Source organism: Agelaius tricolor, unplaced genomic scaffold, assembly GCF_023055355.1.
Source record: "Agelaius tricolor isolate 1412-34295 unplaced genomic scaffold, bAgeTri1.0.p SCAF_12, whole genome shotgun sequence".
NCBI lineage: Eukaryota > Metazoa > Chordata > Aves > Passeriformes > Icteridae > Agelaius > Agelaius tricolor.
In genome coordinates, this window is record NW_027269272.1 from 14,889,850 (window position 1) to 14,915,173 (window position 25,324).

The 25,324-nt window shown below is 45.9% G+C and overlaps 1 protein-coding gene across 1 annotated transcript in view; it reads left to right on the plus strand.

Moving 5' to 3' along the window:
* Positions 1-22,096, plus strand: part of MB21D2 (Mab-21 domain containing 2) — a 58,407-nt gene extending 36,311 nt beyond the window's left edge. The window contains exon 2 of the mRNA XM_071437764.1: positions 18,435-22,096. Within this exon, the coding sequence (XP_071293865.1) occupies positions 18,435-19,699 (1,265 nt within the window). The 3' untranslated portion in view covers positions 19,700-22,096. The remainder of the gene's footprint in view (positions 1-18,434) is intronic.
* The last annotated feature ends 3,228 nt before the right edge of the window (positions 22,097-25,324 follow it).

Genomic DNA, 25,324 nt, shown 5'->3' on the forward strand with positions numbered 1-25,324 from the left:
CTCTTGGCTCCCTGTGTGCACACAGATGGGGAGAAGATAAAATGAGTGGTCTCAAGGAGCATGGTGTTCAAACCTTTGTTTTGTCACTGTCTGTGAGTCCCTGAGGAGCCCTTTGGGGGTGTCTGGTGGGTGGAAGGCTCTGGGGCTGAGTGGCTGTCCCCCTGGAGCATCAGAAGGGTGCTGGAAAAGGCCAGGGCTTGGACAGATGGAGTAACAGAGATTGGAGGCAGAGGAGCTTGGCCTTGTGCCAGGCTGTGGAGTGGGGTGGGCAGATCACAGAGGAGCTGGAGGGGGTCAGAGGAGGATAATCCTCAGACAGCAAGGAAGGCTGCAGCTGTCAGTGTTAGAGCATGGCACTGCAGAGGTTTGCTGCTGCTGGGCTCTGGGCATCAGCAGAGCTCTGGCACTCCTGAGAGCTGGCTGAAGTGGGGTGCTGACAGGCTTGTCCCTGTCCTTTGGTCAGTGTCCCAGGGGATGTTCTGGGACATCAGCTGAAGGTGGAGGAGCCTGGAGGTGTGCAGAGCCCTGGACAGAGCCTCTCCTGGCCTGGTGTGGGGTTGTGAGAGCTGTGGCAGTGGCTGGAAGGGAAAGCAGGAGCTTGGACATGCTGCTGTGTGTTGCCTTAGAAGAACGGCTGAACTCAACTTGCTTTTCTGTCCCCCTTTGCACCAAGTCACAGCAATGCCCTCTGTGAATGCTTCTTCCAGATGCCCCAGTGGGGCAAGCACTATGCTCTGGTGGGAATAATTCATTCATGCTGAGCAGAGAAGCAAGCAAGGAGCCCAGCAGTTTCCAGCTCCAGCTCCTGGAAACTCTTTCTCTGGCAGAGGTGCCCAAACCGTGCTGCACTGCAGGACCTGGCAGGAAGTGGTGCCTGGAATAGAGCCTTTTTTCCCTGCTCTCTGTGGTGTTTCTAACACCTCCAGTACAAGTGCACGGTGCTGCTGTTTTGCTTTGAGACTGGAGGGAGTTTGCCTGCATGGAAGATCTCTGAAGGGATGTTAGAGATCCAGCAGAGTTTGTGATGTGAAAGTGGGCACTTAGAGGACTACAGCAAGACAGGGACCAGTGCTGGGAAAAGATGCACTGCACTCCTGCACTCCAGAGGAGGAAGCTCTCTGTCCAGGGAAGAGTATAGCCTGCCCCTGCCATCCCTAGGGCTGCAGGCAGATTCCTTCTTGGAGTGTTTTTCCCAGAACATCACTGTTTGTCCCAGGGAACAATACATGGGATACCTCTGTCCTTTTCCTCAGTGCCATCTTTTCATCTCCCTCCCTATATGAGATCCAGTGGGTTTTACTTTGCTGTTTTTTTACTCAATAAATTTGTAGAGAGAGCTGATGCCAGCCATCTAAAGGAAAGCTTAGGGGGAATAGCAGTGAGCTGGTTTGCAAAACTTGAGGCATTCAGAAGCTGAGTTGGACTCTAAAATTAAAAGCTCTTGGTGTATTTTTATTTCTGTTCTGTTTTCCTCTACTTTTAAGTGAGACTCATCTCCTTCAGGGTATTTTTGGTTATTTGCAGCTGTGATGGATAGGGGTTGCTAATTTCTTTTCATAAATTTAAGCCAAGACTTTTGCCCTGCCTTAAGACTCCAGAAACTTGGATTTTCAGAAAAAAACAGAAGACAAGAATTGGCAATATGGCCCAATAACAAATACTGAACATTTCTCAAGCACCTCCAGCACATCTTTGCCAAGTGCCTGAACTTGAATCCAATACAAATACTTATCTATGGCTCATGCTTTGGAGACTTAGGGAGGAACAGCTCTGCAGGTGTTTGTTAGGTTGGTAGATGGAGGTGATGGATGAGAATGGATCTTCTTGTGTGTCCTAGCCAAAAATGGTTTGTAACAAAACATAGCAGTTATTCTGTCCAGCTGGCAGGGGCTGTTGAGAGCTACTGTCTCAAAAGTGCAGACAGATCTCAGTTTTCCTCTCTCTGTTCAGTGGGAAGTTTGAGCTGGGGCTCTGGCAGCAATTCTGTGCCAAAGCTGTCGAAGCCCAGCCCCAGCCCCGCTTGTTCTCATGCTGCAACTTCGGATGTGCTGGAGCAGGCACATCAAATAGTTACAAAGGGTGTGATTAAGCCCTGGGAAAGAGCAAGCCGGCAGCTTGTTTTATGTTTCCTCCCCTGTGTTTGTATGAGTCACGGAGCTGGCGGCAGTCCTGCTTTCACCTCACAGAGAGCAGAAATAAGTGTGTAAGAGCCCCACACTAATTTGCTGAAAATAGCCAAAAGCCAGGCTCTTAAGATACCCAAAAGAGATTGCAGCTCCTCCATTTATTGATTCCTTTTCTCTCTGCTTCAAGTTAACAGCTTTTAAGAGACATAAAATGGGAAGAGCATCCATTCTGCCAGTGGTGTGGTTGTCTGTCCCAGCCCTTGCCTCAATGGTGTGTGTGTGTGTGACCTTGAAGGGCAGACAGTGGGATGGTGTGTGGAGACACACATTTGAAGCAGTAGAGAAGAGGTAAAAAATATCTTCCCCTGTTACCCTGGAGGCTGCTGGCATGTCATGTCACTGCCAGGGCAGCAGAGAGACTGGCTCTCACCATCACACACCAACTCTGCCCTGAGCAGGCAGGGGCCAAGGGGGTTTACACCCGAGCTGTGTTTGTGCAAGTCTCCAGTGGCTGGACTTGCCCCTGCATTCTCCAATGCAGGGGACAAAATACTACCTGGGTGCCTTGCAATGGTGCCAACTCATATTTTTTGTTTCTCTTTTTAATCAACTGTGATGTTAAATTTTATGCTGTCATTAAAGCTCCAACTTCTGGAGCCAGTAGATGATGCTGTGAGAATTCCAGCTTTGTTTCTGAGGAGGGGAAGGAAGTCAGGAAGGCAGTCTGGCAGCTTGTAGCTTGGGGACAAGCAATGGACCTTGTGTTCCTTCCATGTTTCCATGGGCTAGGTCCACGTTCCAAGTTTTGAACACAAGGGTTGGCAGAGCAGCCTCTAACCCTAGCTGACATGTTGGGAAAAGCAGGAAAAGTGCTTCAGCTTGCAAGGGATACATGGCTTGCATGATGATCACAAATTCAGCTCAGCTCACTTGAGCAGGAGGAGAAATAGATGAGAGAGGCTGCCCTCACTTCATCCACTGGTGTGGGGAATGCAGCTGTGGTTTGGGGCTCACTGAGCCAGGGCTGTTTGTGTGCTGAGCATCTCAAGCAGGCAGGAGACTCAGACATCTCCCAGCATTCGTCCTTGGTGCAATCAAGCAATTGCTCTTTAGCAGTGCAGGCTCCCCCAAAGCCCAATTCCTGCATTTCCTCCCTGCTGTAAGCTCTCTTTGCTTCACTTGTTTCCACATTTGTTTCTTCTGTTACACAAGCTTTGGTCTCAGGCCTGTGAGATGAAATACTTGGGGCTTTCAAAAGCATGACTCTGAATTAGTCTCTGGCCCCTCTCTGCTCCATGCCCAGCTCATCTGCCTTGGCAGAGTGAGCACCAAAGTTAAGGAGCTCTAGTGAGTGTTGCTGTTCAATACTTGAAACCTGTGCATGTCTTCTGAACTGCCACAATTTTGCTTTAATCCCAGACCACATCCCATTGGATTCAACTAATATTCCTCATGGAATCTGCAACTTTAATGGCCCTCAGAGAGCTCTGTTTGCCACTTCATTCCCTTTTTCTGCTTCCTCTGCTGTTTTCTACTGACTTCCCCACAGTGGAGAATTCCCTCCCATGATCCCTAAACTGGATCTCCACCCAGCCCCCTTGCAACAAATGCCCTGTCCCTCACACTGACTGCTGGGGCTGGGCTCTTTCCTTTTAACTAGAGTGGAATGAGAAAATAGGTGTGAAGATTTAGAATTATCCACTCACCTCCCTTTTACCAGACTCCAGACTGAATTTGGGGTTGGGGGCAAGACCATGACAGGACATCTGCATCACTATCCAATACTTGGAAATCAATTCTAGGGCTTGAAATAGGCTTGCTGCTGGGTTGCTTCTGGTTATGTATGTCTGGAGCCAGCAAGAGAGCTATCCCAGAAGTATCCCCTGTGACAATGTCTGAGCAGTGTTCACAGGCTGGGGAGTGTTCTGGGGCAGAGAAATACATGTTTGTCTCCTCCATTAAGGTTTTTGCTGGCCTACAGCTGCAGTGTGGGTGTGACCATAGCTATTTAAATGCAGCTTCAGAAGTGTCTATAGGACAGCCCCCCTGAGAGCTGATGCCATTGCTGGGCACGGTGCTGTAGTTCACACAGTGGCAGCGTTACCAGCACAGCACTTGTGCTGGTAGTTTGATATTTCTATAAACTCAAAGGGTGCTTGGGTTTGTTCCTTTGATGTTCCCTCATCCCAGATGTGTTCTGTGTTGCCAGATGTCCACAGCTATCTGTTAGAGCACACACATTCAATTAATTAAACACATTAAATGCACCCACTTTCCACTCTGGATTTGTTCCTTCCCTGACCTGTAACTCAGCCTGACACATGGACAGTTTGATGGATCTTGGTCCTACAGGTGGAGTCATGTGGTAACCTTCTCCCTTTTCTGCAGCAGATCACCCATAGAGGAGGGTCTTGATTTTAAATCTCTGGAAGTTACACTGACAAAATAGAAATACAGTTCCCTTGACTAAGAAGCTGGTTTTGTCTTCCTTTGTTTCTGCTATTTAGGTGCATTTAAATCGATTTAGTTCAGAAATTTTACACACTGGATTAAAACATGCAAACATGACTTTACTACACTGTTTTTTTCTTAATGCTTTCTTCTTCTTTTTTTTTGTTTTTTTTTTTTTTCTTAATGCTTTCTGCTCATTCCCCATTTCCAGATAGACTCTCTATTTATTGCCCTGAAACAGTTCCAAAATCCCAGCCCTGCTCTTCAATACATGGGTGTGTGTGCGTTCCTAGATGAACCCCTTTACATTTAATTTTGAATGCTCCTAGATTACTTTTTTTGTACTCACTATGTTCTGGGGAGGAAAATAAACAAGGGAAACTGATTAGTTAGATGTTGACTTCACCTTTAATCTGAATCTCTGGAGGCTTCTGTCCTTAAACTGAAGTAGCTGCTTCCTCTGAACACAAGAACTGCTCCTGGGCAGCTCTGTGCTTGCTGAGAGTTTACTTGGTTTTTGATGAAGAAATAGAAAATCTAATTTTTGAACTAAATTTACCTGCAATGATTCATTCTCTTTTCATAACTTATCAAAATGCATTAGCAATAAATTCTTGACAGTGCTTCTATAAACAGCAGTTGTTCTCCTTTGAAGCCTTGGTGCTCGCTGCCCGCTCAGTTGTGCTGCTGTGCAAAGTGGCATAAATACCCAAAGAGAAACGGCACAAAAGGAGCTGTGTACAGATGGCTTAGACAAAATGCTGGCCTTTTCCTTCAGTCGTCACAAGCTGGAAATCTGGCATTAAATAGGATTTGTAGACAGGTTTGGTGTCTATCTTCTGGCTTATCCCCTCTTAAAGTCGCATCTCGCTCCCACCCCGTACATTGTCTGCTGCCGGAGTACCCCCGGCGGAAAGGATGGAGCGAAGGCGGCCTGGTGCTGTCTCAAAGCTGTAATTGTGTCAGACGCGGTAAGCGTGCGGGGTGCTGGGGAGGCTGCGGTGTGCGTGCCCGTGCAGTGTCACAGGGCGGCGGGAGAGCGCTCCCGGCTGGGCTGTGCTGTGCTGGGCAGTGCTGGGCTGGGCAGGGCAGTGCTGTGCTGGGCTGGGCTGTGCTGTGCTGGGCAGTGCTGTGCTGTGCTGTGCTGTGCTGTGCTGGGCAGTGCTGGGCTGGGCAGGGCAGTGCTGGGCTGGGCTGGGCTGTGCTGTGCTGGGCAGTGCTGTGCTGGGCTGGGCTGGGCAGTGCTGTGCTGGGCTGGGCTGGGCTGTGCTGTGCTGGGCTGGGCTGGGCAGTGCTGGGCTGTGCTGTGCTGGGCAGTGCTGTGCTGTGCTGTGCTCGCCGGTGCGCTCCTGCCATCTGCTGCCGGCACAGAGCGCCGCACGCTCCGCTCCTGCTGCTGCTGCTGCTGCTGGGGCTGGTGCGGCTTCCCCGGCACCTCCTGCACGGAGGGACAACGACCATGCCCGCGGCAAGGCGGAATGGTTCCTGCCTTCCCGGTAAGGCGGCTGGGTAAATGCCAGTGAAGTTTAGAATTATCCCCCAAACCCAATCAAGTCGGGAAGGAAATCTGTTTGAAGTAAGATTTGTCAGGAAAATTAATGCACAAACAGCAGAGGTTTATGTCCAAAAAGGGACAGAGTAGTCCTGTAACTTTATTCGAATAAAGAGAGAGGCCACTGGGCATTCCCCTGGGGTCTCACTAATTTTTGGAGGATGCAGCCTCCTTTTTATCCTCATTTCCCGGCCGCATGTCCCTCTCTGTTTCCCCATTGGCTGAAGTACTTGAGAGGTACAGAATTCCCAGAGTGCCTAATCCCTAAGACTGCCTTCTAATCTATATCCTCCTTTTCTTTTCCTTGTGTCAATCAGTTGGAACTCCTATGGAATTTATGGTTCTTCCCGTTGTTTCTTTCATCTCTCTCAGTATCTGACTTTATTTATCAGCAGACCTACAGTTTGTTTGTAAAGACAAATCCCTCTCACTCCTTTCATCAATTAGTGGAATCCTTTCCATTGTTTCTTTTATCTCTCAATATCTAACTTTACTTAGCAGCAGACCCACAGGTTTTTTTGTAAAGACAAATCCCTGATTCCTTTCAGATTTAAAGCTCAATATGGTGATTTAATGAAGCCGAAGCAAAGTAGAATGTCCTCAGCTTGGGAAAGCAGAGATGTTTTAACAGCACTGTGATTTCATGAGCCATCTCTCTTGGAAGGGATAAAGTGCTGCTTCCTCAACCACAAAGTTCTGTGGAATATTTCTTACTTAATTTCTGAATGCTCAGAATATAATTTGGGGCAGGGTGTTGTGTTTTAGCAATAAAAATTTTGCAGGGTCCTCGTAGTGGTGGCCCTGTCTGTAGGCAGAGGATGCCAGTGGCTGTTTGGGATACTGGCATACTTTTGCCCTCCTCTGGGCTCTACCTGTGGGTAAGAGCTGGCTGATCCCTGAGCATAAGAAATGCCCCAAACCTCATCAAGTCGGGAAGGGAATCTGAAAGGTCTTTTTAAACTCCTCCTCCCTGTGGGTTGTTTGTGAGGCAAGGAGAATAGGGCAGTTCAGGGGCCTCAGATCTTGGCCCAGCCCATCATCCAAGGCAGGTCTCCCTGGGCACAAGTAGAACAATACCAGCCAGAGCAGCAGCACAGCAGCTCAGGGTGTGATTTGTGCTTTGGTGATGGTTGGCTTCAGCTACAAACCAGGATTTTCCTGTCTCTGCCTCTGCCAGCCCCTTCCTAAAGTGCAGCCAGGAACAAACAAGTGGGATTGTGCTCAGATTTCTGCTGGGTATGAGCTGTACATCAGCTCTGTCTGACTTCAGGGACAAGCACCCTTGTTACAGGACCAGCTCACACCCTCGTATTCCTGCTTCTACCTCATGCAATTAATTCTGAAAACTGTGTTAGCAAATTTAGGAGGTCTGTAATCTTCTTTCTTTGTCTGTTAATCACAGTGTGGGGACCAGCTGTCAGTGGGAAGCCAGCAAGCACTGTGTTATTCGCTGCTTTCTGTGTAGCAGGACTGTATTCAAACAATATCTGTCTCTGTTGTGCTGGGAAGTGTTTTCATGCAAGGGATAGCAAGCCTTGCAGGAGCTGGATATCCACATGAAAATTTTACAAAGCGTTTTCACAGCAACATCTATAAAATACAGGTGAGATTTCTAATTACTGAATTCATTTGAAGGATCTGTATTCTCTGTGTACCTGCCTCTTCTAAGCATGATTTCTTTATCATCATTTGTGAGCAAAACTTTTTAGATTTTTCATGATTGTATGTACAAGGGAATTTGTAGGATTAAAATTCAAGATTATCACTGTACAAGACAATAAAGAAAGTACTTTAATTTTTGAAAGAGAGTCCAAATGCAGGTACCAGTATACTGTGGTTTTTCCTTAAGGCATTTTACTGGAGTTATAGGAGGTTCTCTGTTAAATAGAGTGTAAACAAAGCATTTCTAGTTCTCACATTTTCAAGGGAAAGCTAAGTGAGCTAACTGAATTTTCTATTCTACTGAATTATATTTCTATTGGATTTTGAGCAGTAGTTGCCTTTCCTCTGTCCTCCTTGCAAAAATGGCTGGGGACAATGGCACTGGGAAGACATTGTTCTGATTTCATGGCCTGTCTTTTCATGTATATTTGGGATGGGGACACTGCTTCCTAAAACATGGGGGCGTTGGTGAAAGGGATTCTGCTCACCTGAGCTTTCAGAGTCAGGAAGGTGAAGCAGCCCTGATAGGAGATGAGATTTGAAGAATGAGCTTTGATTGTCATCAACTTTCCATTACAAGAAGACTTTGAGATGCTACTTTGTGAGGTCTTTTGCATAGGTTTCTGACAGTTTCTGGACCCAAATCTTGCTCATACCATTATTCTATTAGATTTTTAGAAGAGACATTACTTTGGGACTCAGCTATTGGCGGGGACAGCTTCCTGGAACATACTTCACAAATTTTATATTTGATCAGCAACAATTTTGCTTTCTCCTCCCTCCTTCACCTTGCAAAGTAGCTTTCATCCTGATGAGCCAAGAGATCACCAGGCCTTTCTTTAAATAAATGTGTGTGTGAGGCTTTATTTCATTCCAGGTAAGCACAAAAAGGCTTTGCAAGAGATGTGATTGTTCTCTTGGAATTTCTCCTGAGTGAGCAGAGTGGGTAAAACGGGGTGGGAGTTGTATGCAAAGGGCATTTCAAGCCCTGCTCCTGATAACAGTGAATTGCTCCAAAAATACAGCCCTCATCTCACTGCAAATGCTTCCAGGGCATGGGCCAGTGAGCACTGCCAGCTCCACCAGTTCCTCCTTCCCACCAGCCAATCCACACCTTACACTGGAAGGAGGGTGGTTGCAATACCTGGGTCTGTCAGGGCCACCTGGCAATGTGATTACTTACCTTGCCTTCTTCAGGGAACTGCATTTCACCTTTGCTGTCCAAAATGACGGTGGCATTTTACTGCATACCTCCACACCAGGTGGTCCAGGTTCTACCCTGCTGTAGCAGTGGTTGCTCTTCCCTTTCTCTTTTACCCTAATTATTCAGTTCCATACTTCCTGGCCATTGCTGTGCTGCAGAGATGAGAGATCCTTGACAGATGCTGGGGCTGTGGGCTTGGTGCTTGATGGAGATCAAATCCACACAGTGCTTCCTGCTGTGCTCTTTGACAGATGACAGTGCTCAGCTGCAAAAAAAAAAGGCTGTAAAATCTGAGATTTTGGTTAGAAACTTCTGCTGGCTTTTGTGTGCTGTCAAATATGACCTCTGCAAGATGAAGCTGGAGCAGGATGATAGGAGCAGTGGGACATGGACAGGCAAGCTTGGAGGGCTTAGGTTTTCCTCTGCCTGTCTCCCATAGAAAGCAAGGAGAAATGCTCTTGACATTTCCATTCACTTCTGGAGAGCTGCTCTGTTTTTGCTAATAACAAATTTGGCCTGTAGCAACTTCTGGTGATGTGGATGAAGAGGAATTTTGCAGGAATGTCAAAGCCAACCAGCATACATCCAGCTGATGCTGCACATGGGGCTTTGGCAAAAGTGTCTCCTATAGGTGACTTGATCCAGCTCCACATGGCTTTGGCCATGTTCTCATTGGTGGGTGGGAAGGTGGTTAATACTGCAGGAAAGCTTGCTCTTGGCTTCATGAGCTCAGACACAGCTGTATTGTTTAAGCCTTTTTGATTTCACACTCTCTGACAAGGATCTGCATTCCCTGCCTTGTTTTGCTAGTCCAATCCATGCTCATGTGCAAGGATAGAGAAAAATTATATTGTGCTTCTGGCATTGGTTGTGTCAGCCATATTTGGCCTATCTGTCTTGTCTTCTCCCAGTGTTTGGATACCAGATTTGTCAAAGGGGCCAGATCATGTCTGTACAGATGGAGTCCAGTGAATTCTAAGGGCTGGAGAGAAGATTCAGTTCATGTAATTTTCTCCACTACATTCCTTGGAAAGGCTTCTGAAGACAGCTGCTTTCCTTCTGTACTCAGAGAACACAAGATTTCCAGCACTCTTTTGGTGCTTGGCTGGTTTCCTGGAAACATCCTTCATTCCCTCTTTTTCTGACCTGTCCCATTGTATAAACCTAAATAGATTTTGTTATTGGTAGATTAAGAGAATGAAAGCAATTGAAAGAGATGCCATTCTGGTCATGTCGTTGACCCCAGGAGCCAAGTTTGGTGGATTTTAAGGGAAAATCAAGGACAGAATTACAGCTGTGGTTATTCATCAACTCCCTGTTAGTCACCATGTGTACTCCACATGTAAGCTTAGCTTTTCTGGATGATTTAGTGAAGAATTGTTGCAGCAAGGACAAATCTCCTGCTGCTCTGCAGCAAGGTAGAGCTGTTATTACAGAAAAGGCAGGCCCTGAGGATGGGCAGTGTCAGCTCAGGCCCAGCTCATAAGGAATGGTGCTGTGATTTGTCTTGGCTGTGACTTATCTTTGTAGAAAACAGCTACTAAAGGAAAAGAAAGCAAGCTGGTAATTTAGCAGCTGGGGAGAGAATTTGTGGTGTGTTGGATAGCTGTGAGCAGGAGTCTTGGTAGAACAGCTCAAAGTGCATTTACAGTGGAGGTTCTTATGTTATTTAGAGGATGTGAGATTGTGGTAGCATTCCTCTATGCACAGCCCAGTGGCACCAGAACATAGAGTGGTATGGCAACTTAGCCCTTTCAGGATGGGAAAAAGATACCAGATAGTAACTGAGAACACAAAACCATCCCAGAGGAGCCCAAAGTGCTTTTGCAACCTTGGAGTCAAGTTCTGCCTGATATGTACTTGTGCCCCTGTGGCTGACAGGATGAGAGGAGAATGTGTTCCCAGGTTTGGAAGGGAATGGCTTTGCTCATCAGAGGAGAGCTGCCACGTGTTTTCTGTGAGAGGCACCTGGTGCTGACTCTTCAGATTGGGATGAGAGCCCGAGGGGGGCTGGGGACTTTGTTCCCATGTGCAGTCTCCAAAACCTTACCCTGTCCTACTTGCACAGTTCTTTTGCAGTGTCAGCAACACCCCTTGTAAAGTGGTGGGATTGGTGTTGGCTTTTACAAGGGGAACATCCTGAAGGTGAAATTAAATACTGGGGAGGAGGACTCCAATACATTGAGCAAACCTGCAGTGGAGTGGGGCTAATTTAGCAAGCAAGGCTGCTGAGGTATTTCCCAGAGGACTGTGAAGACATTCACCCAGAAGTCACTTTTCACGTGAAGTCACCTTTTCATGCAGTGTTGACCATCTCATTTCACTTGAGTGTAGCAATACCAGGGCCCACACAATTGCAGATCAGGACAGTCAGCTAAACAAAGTTTAAATAAGTTGTCCTTTTCAATGTGGAAGAAAGATGACTGATGAAGCTGTGTAAGATCTTCAGTGATCCATGGGAGGTGCCACGGTTAGGTGATTTTCTTCATTTCCTAGCAAGCTAGCAAAAGGAAGTCCTTTTGACACACGTGTTTTGTGAAACACGGTGCTGCAAGGCACTGACTATAACAAAGATATAGCTGATTTACAAAGCAATGAGAGACATTCCAGGCAGATATGCCTGTCAGTGCTATTAAAGACAAAGCTGCAAATACTGCCTCTGGGTTGGGAAACAGCAAAGCCAGAGAATGCTTGGAGATTGCAGAGGGAAAAATTATTATGCTGTACTTTCCTTGCTCTTAATGCTCTTCTGAAAGCCCTCAGCAGCAGTTGCCTGAGCCAGGCTGCCACAGTAGGTGGACATGTCATGCACCGCTCTGAGGTTGTTGGGCTCTTGTGAGGATCTCAGTAACAGGGAGGAACTAGGAAAAACAAGGGCAGAACAGCCTCTCCTGCAAGCTGCGTGTTTGCACTCAAGATGCTCAACCTGGTTTGTGCCCACTGCTGTTACCTTGTAATCAGATCCAAGAGAGGAATCCTGGTGAGTCTCCCCCAGGGTAACATCTTGCTGAATATTTAGCAGTGCTCTGTAGGGGTGTGAGCAGAAATGGCCCATCTAGACCCTGTGTAGCCCTTGCCAAATGTGCACTCTCAGTCCCAGAGGGTGGAACTGTTAAAACAATCTGTCCCTTGGTATATTTTGTCTCTGGCATTGCAGCTCCAGGAGAGATGGCATCTTGTGCCATTTCCAAAGGGAATTTCATGTCTTATGCCCATTTGAAAATATGGACACCGTATGGACACAGTGTGCAGTGTTAACTGGGGTGTAGCTGCAACTTGTTCTTATAGCTGTCCTCTCTGTCCCCTGTTCATTCTGTTCTGCTTGTCAGCTGCTCTCAGACCTCACCACCCACATTTTTCAGACCCTAGAGCACCTCTTTGACTTGCACTTCATATTCCATGTAGGCTTTCACCTTTCATTGCTTCTATTATTTTGGCTAATATGACTCTGGAGATAAAACTCTTGAATAAGCAGACTGGTGGAAACCCAGCATCAGTTTGGAACTGACTCTCAAATTCTTCCTGCCCAGAGTAGAGGTGCACAGCAATGCAGGGGCTCCCTCTGAAAATGCTGGTTCCAGCTCTGGGAGCAATCTGGCCCTGCTGTTGTGGTCTCTGAGCCCTGACTGGTTTAGCCAAGCAGATAACTACAGAAACACTGCTGCTGGTTTTGGTGCCAGAGTGGGTTTAGATGTTTGTGACAGCTCCACTCTTCACTGTACAGGCTCACCCTTTGCATCTGGGCTCTTTCTTGCTTTTCTTTTTTTTTCCTGCTTGCACCATGAAACACCCCTTTCCACTGCCAAACAGGATTTCAGCGAGGTGGGTGGCTTTCACCAGGACCCTTGAAAAATGGCAAAAAACTGGGACACTACTTTTAAGATTGTTTTTAAAGAAAACTTTGGAGAAAGAAGCTGATTTCTTTTACGAGGGGGTGCTGTCTCCCTGCAGTGTGTTCTGTCACCATGTCACAAGATTTCTAAAAGGAGCAGAATCAGTAGGACACTGGTGTATCAGTCTGCAAGGAGCAGCTTCCTTCTCTCGCATCCCATATTTGAGTGAACTGGTATCACATGGTTCAGTCTCCCCACTCTTCTCCCACCCCCTGCCTGCTTCCGCCAACAGTCCTCTCAAAATGTGCTTTGTAACTGAAGACTCCCCTAAAGAGCTGACTCTTCCAGTTCTCCTGCGTAACAAAAACTTGTGCTGCTCATAAATAGAATTGCAATTACCAAGGGAAACAGAAGAATCTGCGCAGTCCAGATGCATCAGAGCGGCCTCTCATCTTGTCTTAAAGAAGCCTCTGAAATTCAACACACACTGCTCAGGCAGAGCTGGGAGACCTCAGCAGAAATCTTTCCTTTGAGCAGCCACTGTCTGATCATCCAGGAAGTCAGACTTCCTTAGGTCTTGGACTTACAGGATGGTAATGATTTCATATAGAAGAAAAAAGGCATTCTCTAGGTTATGCATCAAAAAGGATGAACCTGTGAGGAAAAATCAAGAGCCTTGACTTTGCATGCTGGGTCCTGTGGAAGGATTAAGCAGTAATAGAAAAGAGGGAGGCAGTAGGATATGTGAGTGGTCCTTAGCTTTCCCTATAGAACAGGTCACATATATAAGGAAGATCCCTTCTATATATCTTCTCCCTAGGCTGCCAGGGAACTCGAGGGGGGCATACACCATTTAGTGCCTGGGTCTGGTTGGCTCCCAGAAGAATTCCTGTGATAGGCTTCTTCTGTGTGCAAGGTTCTGCTGATTCTCCTCTGTGGAACCTTTCCAAGCCCCCCCCTGCTCCTTTGACCTCTCTCTAGTTCCCATGCAGCAGAAGCCTCCCTGAATTCAGTGACTGCCCTGAACATCACCCCATTCAGTTTGATGAGACCAAGTTAGATTAACAGAACAGCATCTTGCTTTGCCACATTTCCTTTTGGTGGCAATGGTTGCACATCTAAAGTGTCAGGAAGAAAGACTTCGAAAGGAACCCAAATTAGGAAATGCGTATGTTAGAAATAAGCTTTTATGTAATGTTTTTCTTGTGGTCAGTTTCTTCAGAGAGAAATCTCTGTGTTCCTCCTTATTTTCACAAAGCTAGTCATGAAATAGCAGTGGATCCCAGCACACACTGCAATGGTCATGAAATCTGTTTATCTGAAATTCTGTCATGGTTGCAGAGCATCTTTGCATTGCAGTTTTTTTTTGTTTTCAATGGGAAGAATAGTCTCTGTGTCATCTGCATCAGAGTCACAGTTCATTCAAGGATGTGTCCCAAATGTAGGTGTTATATAAAGTAAAATCTCTTTTCTCTGTTTTTGTGCTCTTTGTATCTTAGTGTTTGTAGTAGAAATAAATCCTTTTTTTCCTGACACTGAAGAAACAACAAAGGAACAATGTTCTGTTGGTAGAACTCACTTGCTCACCTGCGTCCTCTGAATTCATGTTTAGTAAACCAACCAGCAAGCCTGGCCTACAGGTGGTGCTCCTGATTTTTACAATCCTTGCCTTTCCCATGCTTGCAGGCATACTTACCTGTTAGAATGCCAAATTTACCAGCTTGGGAAGATCTTAAATTAGTTACATATCTAGAAAAACAGAATCCTTTATGGTGGTTTAGAAAGAAGAGATAACTGTACACCAATCTCTCACTTAGCTTTGCCAAACACCTTTTCAGTGTCACACAAGGTACTACTGCAAATTATGTGTCTTGCCTAGTAGCAGCGAGAGGCTTCTTATGTACCAGTGAACCTACTTTGATACCATGAGAGCTGGCCCTTCAGCTAAAATTTGTTTTGTGTGTTTGACCCTACAAATTCTGGTTTGGTCTTTACAGGCAACTCCACAGATTTTCTATACATTTCATTAGTTTTTCTGTAACTGCTATTGCCTCCTCCTCCCAGGTGGTCCTGGGACTGAGATGAAAAGAACAGAGCTCAAACTGCCCGCTGATGCTATTAAGTACTTGGGTTGAGTACCAGTCTTGGTATTTTTCTTTGTATTTGCACTTACATGCTTGCTGAACTGGAGTGCTGACTTGTGTTGTACATTCATGGGCTGCAGAAACTTGGGGTGAAAGCTTTGTGACAGGGTGGTGTGTGCCACACAGTGCTGGCTGATGGGATTCCTTGAAATCCCTTCACATTTCAAATAGATTTGTGAGCAAGGGGGGCAGTTTGAAGACACTGCAAACCCCTAAAGCCTTAGGTAATCCTGAATTTGGCCAGCTCAACTATTTATAGAACACTCTATGCCTATTCTAAATATACTTTCCTCAAGGGGACCTTATCTCAACTCCCTGCTCCACCACTTCAGTTGGATCAGCAATGCTGCTGTGATCATTTAGCAAAAATTCCTTCTCTTGTTCTGTGGCAGAGCTGCAGATGTTGCTGGTTCGGGACTTGAAGGGGAAATTCTGTGCCAAGCAGAGCTCAAGGGTTTGAATTTAAACTGGAGCCAGCCAAGTAGAGAGATATTGATGACATGTTAGATTATTTGCTGTGACCATTTACTTACTATTTTTCAATATTTCTCTTCTGCTGGTAGGTCTAGAGTTCTGGAGAGGGAACATCAAGTGACTCATTGTGACAGTGTACAGAAGGCAGGGCTTGAGTCCCACTTGCTGCTGGTTAAATGGGGTTAGACTATCAACTCTACTGCTCCCATCTAAGGACAAAGATTCTCTTTAGGCCAAGGAGAGCAACTCATCCAACAGCAGATTCTGAAGTGGGGAATCTCTTTGGAAAAATCCTGATTTTCTTTTTTAGTTGAAGGCTCTGGGATAGAAGTTCTGGTGCAAAGGGCCCACTGCAGAGCATTTTTCATCCCTTAAGTTTAAAAAGATTTAGAAAAATGCATCCTTTATTCAGTCCTATAGGTTTGAACATTTTCCTCTGTCGGATAGTTACATTCTGTCTGCCTGTCTCAGGAACATCTGCAAATTTGCATGGCAGATGCTGCAGAGCACTGTCCTGAGTGGGAAATTTTGGCTGAGTGTAGAGGCACGATGGGCCATCCAAACCCTTCATATCATGAATAGATGTGCTGCCCCACAGTAAGGGCCAGTAGTACATTAATCTGGGGGAAAAAAATTGCCTCCTGTCCCTATGATGTGATTGATCCAGACTCTACTTTGTGGGTATTGGACTCAACTTCCAGCAGAGGTGTAAAGCACTAATGCTGCTTGCACTGGTTCAAGGACAGGATTCAGAGGCAGTGTGTCAGTAGTGTCTGCAGAAGTCACATCAATTGAGGTACCCATTAGAAAACCCCTTCTGGGTACAGCAAAAGAGTGACTGCTACTTATTTAGCCTCTGGGATAGAGAAGCCTGTGTAAGACTTTGCTGCTCCACAGATCAGGGTAACATAGCTCTCACTGTGTGTCTAAGCCTCAGAAAATGTTTTTGAGGTTGACAGAAGCTTTTCTTAGTTATTACCCTTTGAGGATGAACAGGGCAGCGTGTGGCAAGATCGCAGAATGGGATTAGCTCAGGATTTAGCAGGAAGAGTTTCTTAGCACTCCTTTAGAGCTATTTCCTTCTATTGCAGCCCCTGGAGCTGCATGAAATAGAAGGGTTTATGTCCTTGCCTGCCTGGCAGGAAAATCATCCCAGCTCAGTGCAGCAAAATGGACTGGGTCCAGTGCTCTTGGAAGGAATGAAACAGGTCAAGTGTATTTAACAAGGAATTTCACATGGGGGCTTTCAGGTACACTGAATATTGCCCCAGGATGCATTCTGCCTCACACAAAGGCCTCCTTTTCCAATATCCTTGGCTTTCCCAGGGAATCAGTGTCCAGAGAGCTTTAGATTTTGCTCTGGTCATGGCTTACCTATAAGCATGCAGGTAGTGTTTCCTTGTTGCTGTCCTAGCATGCAGGGAAGGCCAGGTGAGTCTGAAAGCACTGTAGTGCCACTCAGCCTAGTGCAGCCCTCAATGCCTTGGGTGCTGCTGCTGCTCTCTGCTAGGGTGACCCACTCAGTGCAGGCAGTGTCTGTGATCCTACAGGGATGCAATACCTCAGGAAAGGCTCTGCAGTCACTGGGACCATGACAGCATGGGTACTCATACTGTAGTGCTGATCATTTGTGTTTCACATTCTTGATGTGTCTGCCTGTGATTTCTGGGCTGACAGAGTGACTGGCAGCTTTCTGGCTCACTCTGTTATGCCTCTGGCTAGTTATTCCCACTGCTGTCTCTCTAAGACCGGCTTCCTTTTAATGGAAGTTGTCCATTTGACCATTCTTGATGTAAACAAACCATATTGCCTTTCAGAAGCTGGACTCAGTAATGCATGCCAACAAAAACTAGTGCATTTGTACTTGTAAGGAATAAAATCTATCCCCTTTGCAGTGCTTATAACAGCTTCAGCATCTCCATTCAGAGCCACTGGCCTTTGTTCCTCATGGCTGAGGTGTGGCGGCTGAATTGAGGCTGGGAAGCAACCAAAAGCATTTAACCACAAGAGGAACACCAGCAGTGAAATCAGCCCAGAAAGCAGAAGCAGACTGCAGAGCAGTTGAAGTGCGGCGCTCAATTTTAAGCCTAATTTGAACACTGAATGAGGTGCTAATATCTCAGCTTCTGTGTGGAGTCTCAGTGTGCTGTTCATTTTCTATGGACACAGTATAGTGGAGTGTATTTATAGAATTCCTGGTGAAAAGCTGGCTTTGTACAACTGGTACAGGCATTGCAGGGTGAATGTTGCCTCTGGTTTTGGTGCTGAAAGTAAAAATCTGTCTTCATGTCTGTGTTCTGGGGAGCTGATCAGATATTTTATGTCATTGCAGCTTGAAGAGCCAGTTTCAGAGCTGGCTTCTCTAATTGCCTGATCATTTAACCTGCTCCATTTGCCCATAAGAGAAGGATGCATTTCTTTTGTTCATGTTGCCTTGTTCATCAGTAAATGTAAAGCAGATTGTAAAATCAGACCTGCTTGAACTAACATTTGTAGCTATTCATTCACTCATGAGCAACCAACTCCCTGATGCTGGTCCAGCTTTTTTCTATACCAGAGAGAAAATAAGAACAGCGAGTCAATTAATATTCTCTTTTCTCTATGGAGTGTTGGTGAAACATTTGGATACTCTGGAAATGAATGTCAATATGGTGAAAAACTGGTTTAAGTATTGAAAAGTTACATTTAGTTCTGGAAGTAGCTTTGTTGTGTTTCACCAGAGGCTGCTGCTTTTTTCCATTGCTTGAAATGTGATGTTTAGGATGGACTTCACACATTCCCAGGAATGCAGGAAAGGCCATGCCCTGAGTCAGGTGAGACCAAAGGTTGTCTGAGTGCTGGGCCTGATTTATGTTTCTGCCACACCAACAGTTATAGATACCTCTGGTTGCTTTCTTTTCCTGCTGGGCATGGGATGGGTTTTAATACTGGTTAGATCCTGTATCAGTTTGCCTTTTTTGAAAGGATTTCTCTTTCTGTCTTTATCAGGCATGGTTCAGAAACTCGACCAGAAGCTGCCTGTAGCCAACGAGTACCTGCTGCTGTCGGGCGGCGTGCGGGAAGGTGTGGTGGACATTGACCTCGATGAGCTGAATGTTTATGCCCGGGGCACAGACTACGACATGGACTTCACCCTGCTGGTGCCTGCACTGAAGCTGCACGACCGCAACCAGCCGGTGACGCTGGACATGCGCCACTCGGCCCTGTGCCACTCCTGGCTGAGCCTGCGCCTCTTCGACGAAGGAACCATCAGCAAGTGGAAGGACTGCTGCACAATCGTGGACCATATCAATGGAGCTACTAATTACTTCTTCTCCCCAACAAAAGTTGCAGACTGGTTCTATGAGTCCATTAGCATCGTGCTCTCTGAGATCCAGAAGAAGCCCCAGCGAGGGATGCCAAAGGTGGAGAAGGTAGAAAAGAATGGGACTATCATATCCATTATTTTGGGAGTGGGCAGCAGCCGCATGCTCTATGACATTGTCCCTGTGGTGTCCTTCAAAGGCTGGCCAGCTGTGGCACAGAGCTGGCTGATGGAGAACCACTTCTGGGATGGGAAGATCACGGAGGAGGAAGTCATAAGTGGGTTTTACTTAGTGCCTGCATGTTCCTACAAGGGCAAGAAGGACAATGAATGGAGGCTGTCATTTGCCAGGAGTGAAGTGCAGCTGAAAAAGTGCATCTCCAGCAGCCTCATGCAAGCCTACCAGGCCTGCAAAGCCATCATCATCAAACTGCTGTCCCGCCCCAAAGCCATTAGTCCATATCACCTGCGCAGCATGATGCTGTGGGCTTGCGACAGGCTGCCAGCCAGCTACCTGGCCCAGGAGGATTACGCAGCCCATTTCCTCCTGGGGCTCATCGATGATCTCCAGCACTGCTTGGTCAACAAGATGTGCCCTAACTACTTCATCCCGCAGTGCAACATGCTGGAGCACCTGTCTGAAGACACGGTGATGCTCCACGCGCGGAAGCTGTCCTCGGTGCGCTCCGACCCCGCCGAGCACCTCCGGACTGCCATCGAGCACGTCAAGGCAGCCAACAGGCTCACCCTGGAGCTGCAGCGGCGGGGCAGCACCACCAGCATCCCCTCCCCGCAGTCCGACGGAGGGGACCCCAACCAGCCCGATGACCGGTTAGCCAAAAAGTTGCAGCAGCTAGTGACTGAGAACCCCGGAAAGTCCATCTCTGTCTTCATCAATCCAGATGATGTCACAAGGCCCCACTTCAGAATTGATGATAAATTTTTCTGAGCTTTCGTCAGTGTTTCTTGGGATTTTTATTTGTTTTGTTTTTTAAAACTCTTGCAGTGCGCAGGTTTTTTAATTTGGTTTTTCTTGATGACTTAGTCTCTTGGTTTTTACATATCCAGCATAGATTGGATCTGTTGAGAACAATCTGAACAAATTATAAATCCTGTTTCTGCAGGACAGTGCAGATTTTGGAACAGTATATTACTATTTCATATGCTGCTTTTTTTTTTTTCACCCACCCTGCCCATTGTCTGTGAGTAGTTTCTAAAGGAGGACATGCATTGTAAACACAAGCCACAGTGTAATGTAGGGTTTTTTTCCAAGCTTCCATAATTTATGTACATTGTTGGGCCGCGGGAGAAAGAACAACTCCCCTTCCGTTGCTTCAGAAATTCACTTCTTTTTCCATGAGCTTCCATCACCCTAAAGAAATGAGGAGAGGCTGGGTTGGAAAGCACTCCTGGTAATCTGACGAGGCCAAATCTACTGGGCTGAAGCCCAGTTCATCTGTTCTTCACATTTCTGATACAGGGGAGAAAGCTGACTTTAAAGATGATGATGCAGCTTTTTGGGGAAAGAGTTGTTTCTGTTTTGATCTACTTTTTGAATGTAATTGTTCATTAATTGGACCTTGTACAGTCCAGAGGGTTGTTTCTGCTGCTTTTCCATGCGGAATAAGGTTATGGAATGTTAGTTTTAGTGTGTGTAATTATTCAAAGCCTTATTTAAATTCTATTAAAGAACATACCATTTTAAATGTAATTGCACTAATGAAATCTCTGCCATTACCTCAGTCCCACTGTTTGTGTTTCTTTCATGAATTAGCATCTGTTATTAGGTCTCAATATTGCTGATTGCTTGAGACCCCTCTGGTCTCACAGTTTCAGGTGATTTCTTGATTGTCTTTTGTAAAAGACTTCCTTGTTAGCCCGGCTATGTGTGAGCAGTCAGAGTTTTGCATTGGCATATTTCTTTGGATGCGTATTGTGTGTTGCAGTGCATATTGCATTAATATGTATTGCATGTTGTTGAAACAGGTTTACCATTAGATAAGGATGTAATGCTAAAGCAGTGGTATGTGCAAAGTGAATCAGCCAGACCTCCAGCAAAGGAGCTACCTTGCTTCTCTAATGCATGTATTAGGCCTGATCCTTTCTGGCAGTTACCATTCCCTGGACTCCTGAGAACTTTCTGACTCACCCTGGGACATGGGAGATCTTACTCTGGTCTCATGTTTGCAAAAGTTGTGTTTGTGTGTAAAACTTGTGGTGCAACAGTAGCCTTGAAAAACACATACACTTTTCTTCTGTGTGTAGGGTAAGATGTATGGTAACAAGGGTTAGTCTGAGCCAAAAATAATTCCAGAGTTCAAGGATAGAGTGACTTATTGTGGCTGGCTGGCCAGTGACTGATATTTAGGCCTTAAATCAGCAATTTGGGCTTACTGATTATCCCAGAGACGCTGTTCTGATCCAAACTTGATGCATGTGTTAAAATGTGATTATTAGAACAGGTTGAAGTATTTTTTAAATATTTGACAGACAAATGAGGTGCATATCTAGTAAATTCTAACTGATAAAAATTGTGTATGAAAAATGTGTCACTTTTTCAGTCCAGCCTTTGTGGTACAGAAACCAGGCTGGTGGAGCAGCACACCAACAGCTTTGGCAACTGCTTTATTAGATGGCAGGGAGGTTCCAATACCTGATCTAGTGCCCAAGTCATGTCTTAAAACTTTAGCTCCTCCATCTCTTGGGCATAATTGAAAACTTCACCCCATTGCTATAGCCAAGATGTTCACATTTACCTGAATTTACTGGTACACACTTACAAGAAGCTCTCAGAAGTTGCTGGCCTGATGGAGTGGACGAGGATTTAACCTTAAAGCACAATTGGCTCTTGATCATGAGCCCTGTGCAGCTGCAGTTTGGTCCGGGGAAGGACATGGATTGGCTTCAGCAGAAGCAGAGCTGGGTCCTACCTGTGTGGCTATTCCCAAAGATGAGTTGCCATATAAACCTGTGAAACCTGCCTGGGGGAGGCAGGAGAAACAACGGGGAATCCTCTCCAGAAGTGCGTGGAAAATGCAGATTTGTTGAAATGGTTTCTTCCCCAGTCTCTGGGACTTCTGTTTGTTGAAAGAAGAGTCTGGGCTGCAGGATGAAGTTTCCCATCACTACATGAGAAATCTGCTCAGCACAAAGCAGCAGTAGCCTGGCAGGCAGAGTACTCTCCCAGGAGACCCATTGTCTGTGCCAGTGCTCCTGAGATATGCAGAAACACAGCCTTCCTCATGCCAGTTCAATGTCCTGGTGACCAGCAGTTTGACTAGCCCATGTCAAGCTCTGGTGTGTGCTCCTTTTTTTGGTTTTAATTAAAAAAACATTTTGAAAAGTATCCACCTTGTTCTTCCTGCATTCTGTGTGTTGGGGTTTGTTGTTGTTGTTGTTGGGTTTTTTGTTTGGTTTTTTGTTTGTTTGGTTTTTTTTTTCTTGTGGGGGAATGGAGGCTTGACTTTTTTCTGGACTGAAAAGCAGTTTTCCAGGCAGGTTTGTGAGAATGTTATATCCTCCGACTGGACCATCTGTCTTCCCAGGAGACAGAATCCTAATCTGCAGTAGGTTTGTATCTGTCTAGTATTTGCTCTTCTCCACATACTATAGTTAATGAAGCAAACTGCCAGCCCAGAGGTGACAAGTGTTTTGTATATTAGAGAATACAAAAGACTGTTTTCTTCCTTTTCTATTGCCCCCTCTTGCCTTTGAGTATATGCTGGCACAGACTTGTGAAGTGCAGAAGTCTCTGTGTGGGATTTCAAAGTAGTCAGTGGGTTTAGATATTAATGACCTTTTACTCTTTACTTCTCTCTGCAAGTTTCAATGAAACCATGGTGCTTTTCCTGTTAGGGAGTTCTTGAAAGTCATTCACACAAGCAGTTTAGAGCACTCAGCCCTATGGGGTTAGAGACTTGGCCAGTCTTACAAACACTGAACTAAAAGGGAATTTGCTTTAAACTAGCAAGGTAGGCATCTTCCCTGCTGATGTCAAGAGGAGACAAGTCAGTGCTATGAGCCAGTGTCTCCATGGGAGCTTCAGTTCTGCACCCACTGCTATGGCAGGTAAGACTTCTTTCTTTTCTTTTCCTTTTGCCCATTAGCCACCTTTCTGCTGACTTCTCCCTGTCCTGAGTGAGGTTGTAAAAGGACTGGGACAGTTTGTGAGCGGCTGGCAGCATGTAGGATGGATCCCTTGTGAGTCTGTAAGTTAATGACTCCTACAGGGTTAAAAGGGAGGGAGTCCCAGCCAAGAGGGTCTGGCTTTGAGGCATCAGAAAGGTGGGGAGGAAGGAAAAGGCTCCTCTTCCTCCTCCCAGTGTGATCCTCCTTGGGCATCTTGGCTCTGGTCCTACTCTTGGAACATGCTTTTGCCTTTGCTCTTTCCATAGGGTTTCTCTCCAGTAGGACAGTGGGAGAAGCAGCTAATTTGACTGGTTCCAGTTGTTGTAAGTTCTGGGAGATGGTGAAAAAGCTGTCACTTCTTCAGAAGGACACCTGAGCTGCTGCAGAGGTGACCAAACCACCAGCTAATGGGAGTTACTCTCAGTGCTGTGTTGGGAGAACTCATTTGAAGGCAGAAGGGAACAAGAGACCAAGAGCTTTGTGTCAGCCTGCAGTCTCTGCTCCTTCAGGCAGATTGTGTGAAGCCTCAGTCACTCTTGTCTGGCTGTGATAAATTGGTTTCTGCACATATTCCAATACTTTAGCCTGGAGAAGTGTTGGTGCTCTAACCAGAAAACTACAACTGGGCATCACAACCACTCTTTGCAGCAAAATACCAGCAGGACTTTAACCTTGCACTGCCCAAAATAGAAGCCAGTTCACAAAAGCCTCTGAAAGAGGTGGTTTTTACTAGTGTGTTTTCTCTGTTGTCATTGCGACAAATAGCACTAATTTTGATCTAGATTCTTGGACTTTCCCTGATTGCCTTGTTCCAGTGGAGAGTAACCTTTTGGCAGCTATGGTGGTTCTGTGCTGGACACCTGAGCTCTGTGCCCTTCCACTGCTTGGTCTCCCCATGGAGGGCTGTGAGACAGACTTGTGTCTGCTAAAAATTGACTGAAACAGGCATTGAAAGGTGGCAGTCACAATAAATTCCATTGGGAGACTTGAAAATACGCTTAAAACAAAGCGTGTGTACTTTGCTGTATAGAAGCTGATTGTGCTCAGACTAAAGTAAGCAGACATTTATCATATTTTCTTAACCCATGCATAATACAAGTGGCCATGTACAATGCAAGTGACTGTGGCAGAGGGAAAGGAAGATAGATTTGCTAATTATTATTTCTTACAATTTTTTTTAGAAGGTGTGGCTACTCCATGCATAGAATTGCTTAAAAGCATCCATCTGTCCCTTTTTATGGGTTCAGTGTTGGATGCATTTTGCCACTTTGTCTTCTATTAAAGTGAGCATTTTTGAAAGGTTGCTGGGCAGCTGAGGGTAATAATGTTCACATTCTCCTGGCATTGCTCAGTGATTAGAAGTATTCAGCATGCAAATAGCTCGTTCAACTTCAGCAAGTACATCATCTCCCTCCTGCCAGCCTTGCTTGGGGTGAGCTAATGGACTTTTAACATTATACAGCTTAGAGAGCACTGTCTCTAATAGCTCCTGATTAAGCTCTCCAGAAAGGCAAATAACCATCATGGGGCAAAGGCTAAACCAGGGGAGGGAGGGGAAAGAACACCCTGGCCAAGGGACTCTTGCTGACATGTTTTGGGTTTAGGGACATTCAGCATTATATTTAGCACATTTTGGCTTTCAAGAACTGTCAAGTGAATCCAAATTTATTTTCTCTGAATGCTTTTAGAATAGTGATAAAATAGCCCTCACTCCCTTCTCCTCCCCTTTTGCCATTTATAATCTATTATTTTAGGACTGCTCTGAGGAACTATTGTGTTTTCCTATTATCATTGTCCCTGGCTCAGCACTGTGCTTCCAGGCTGAATGTAGGCTTTTGGGGTTATTTTTATCTTAGTGGCCTTCTGTGGTAGAGGAACACACTCTCATTCAGTCTCCAGACAGCCTGATTCACCAGGCAGAGAGGTGGGTGCATATCGGGGCCATCAGGCTCTCTTCAAACTGACTCAGCCCTGTCTTTCCCTCAGTTTTTGTGTGTTAGGAATATCAGTATGAAAGACATGACTGAGGTCTTGCTAAGCCCACAGAAGACATGGTGTGTGATTCTGAAGTCAAGCAAGCTCCAGTGCAAAGTGAAAACTGAGCCCAAAAAGCCACTTTTCTCCCTGATTCTCAACCCATCTGACTCCTTTGTTTCAGTTTTATTTTGGGGAGGTGGAGAGAGATGAGCTGCTTTTGTCCACTTCAGTGGGTACAAATCACAGCTGTGGCCGAGGACGTCAGGCACTTCACTCATTAATGGCTTTGTCTCCAGGTCTCCATTGCTTATGCCCTACCATGACATTGACAGGATGGTAGGAGGTTTTATGATTTGTTCAGCATTGTGCAAAGAAAGGAATGGGCATTTTTCGTGAAGGGCTGGTGACCTATTGTCCTTCCCCTGCTCCCGCGTGCCAAGGCTTACACACACAGTTTATTAATTGCCAC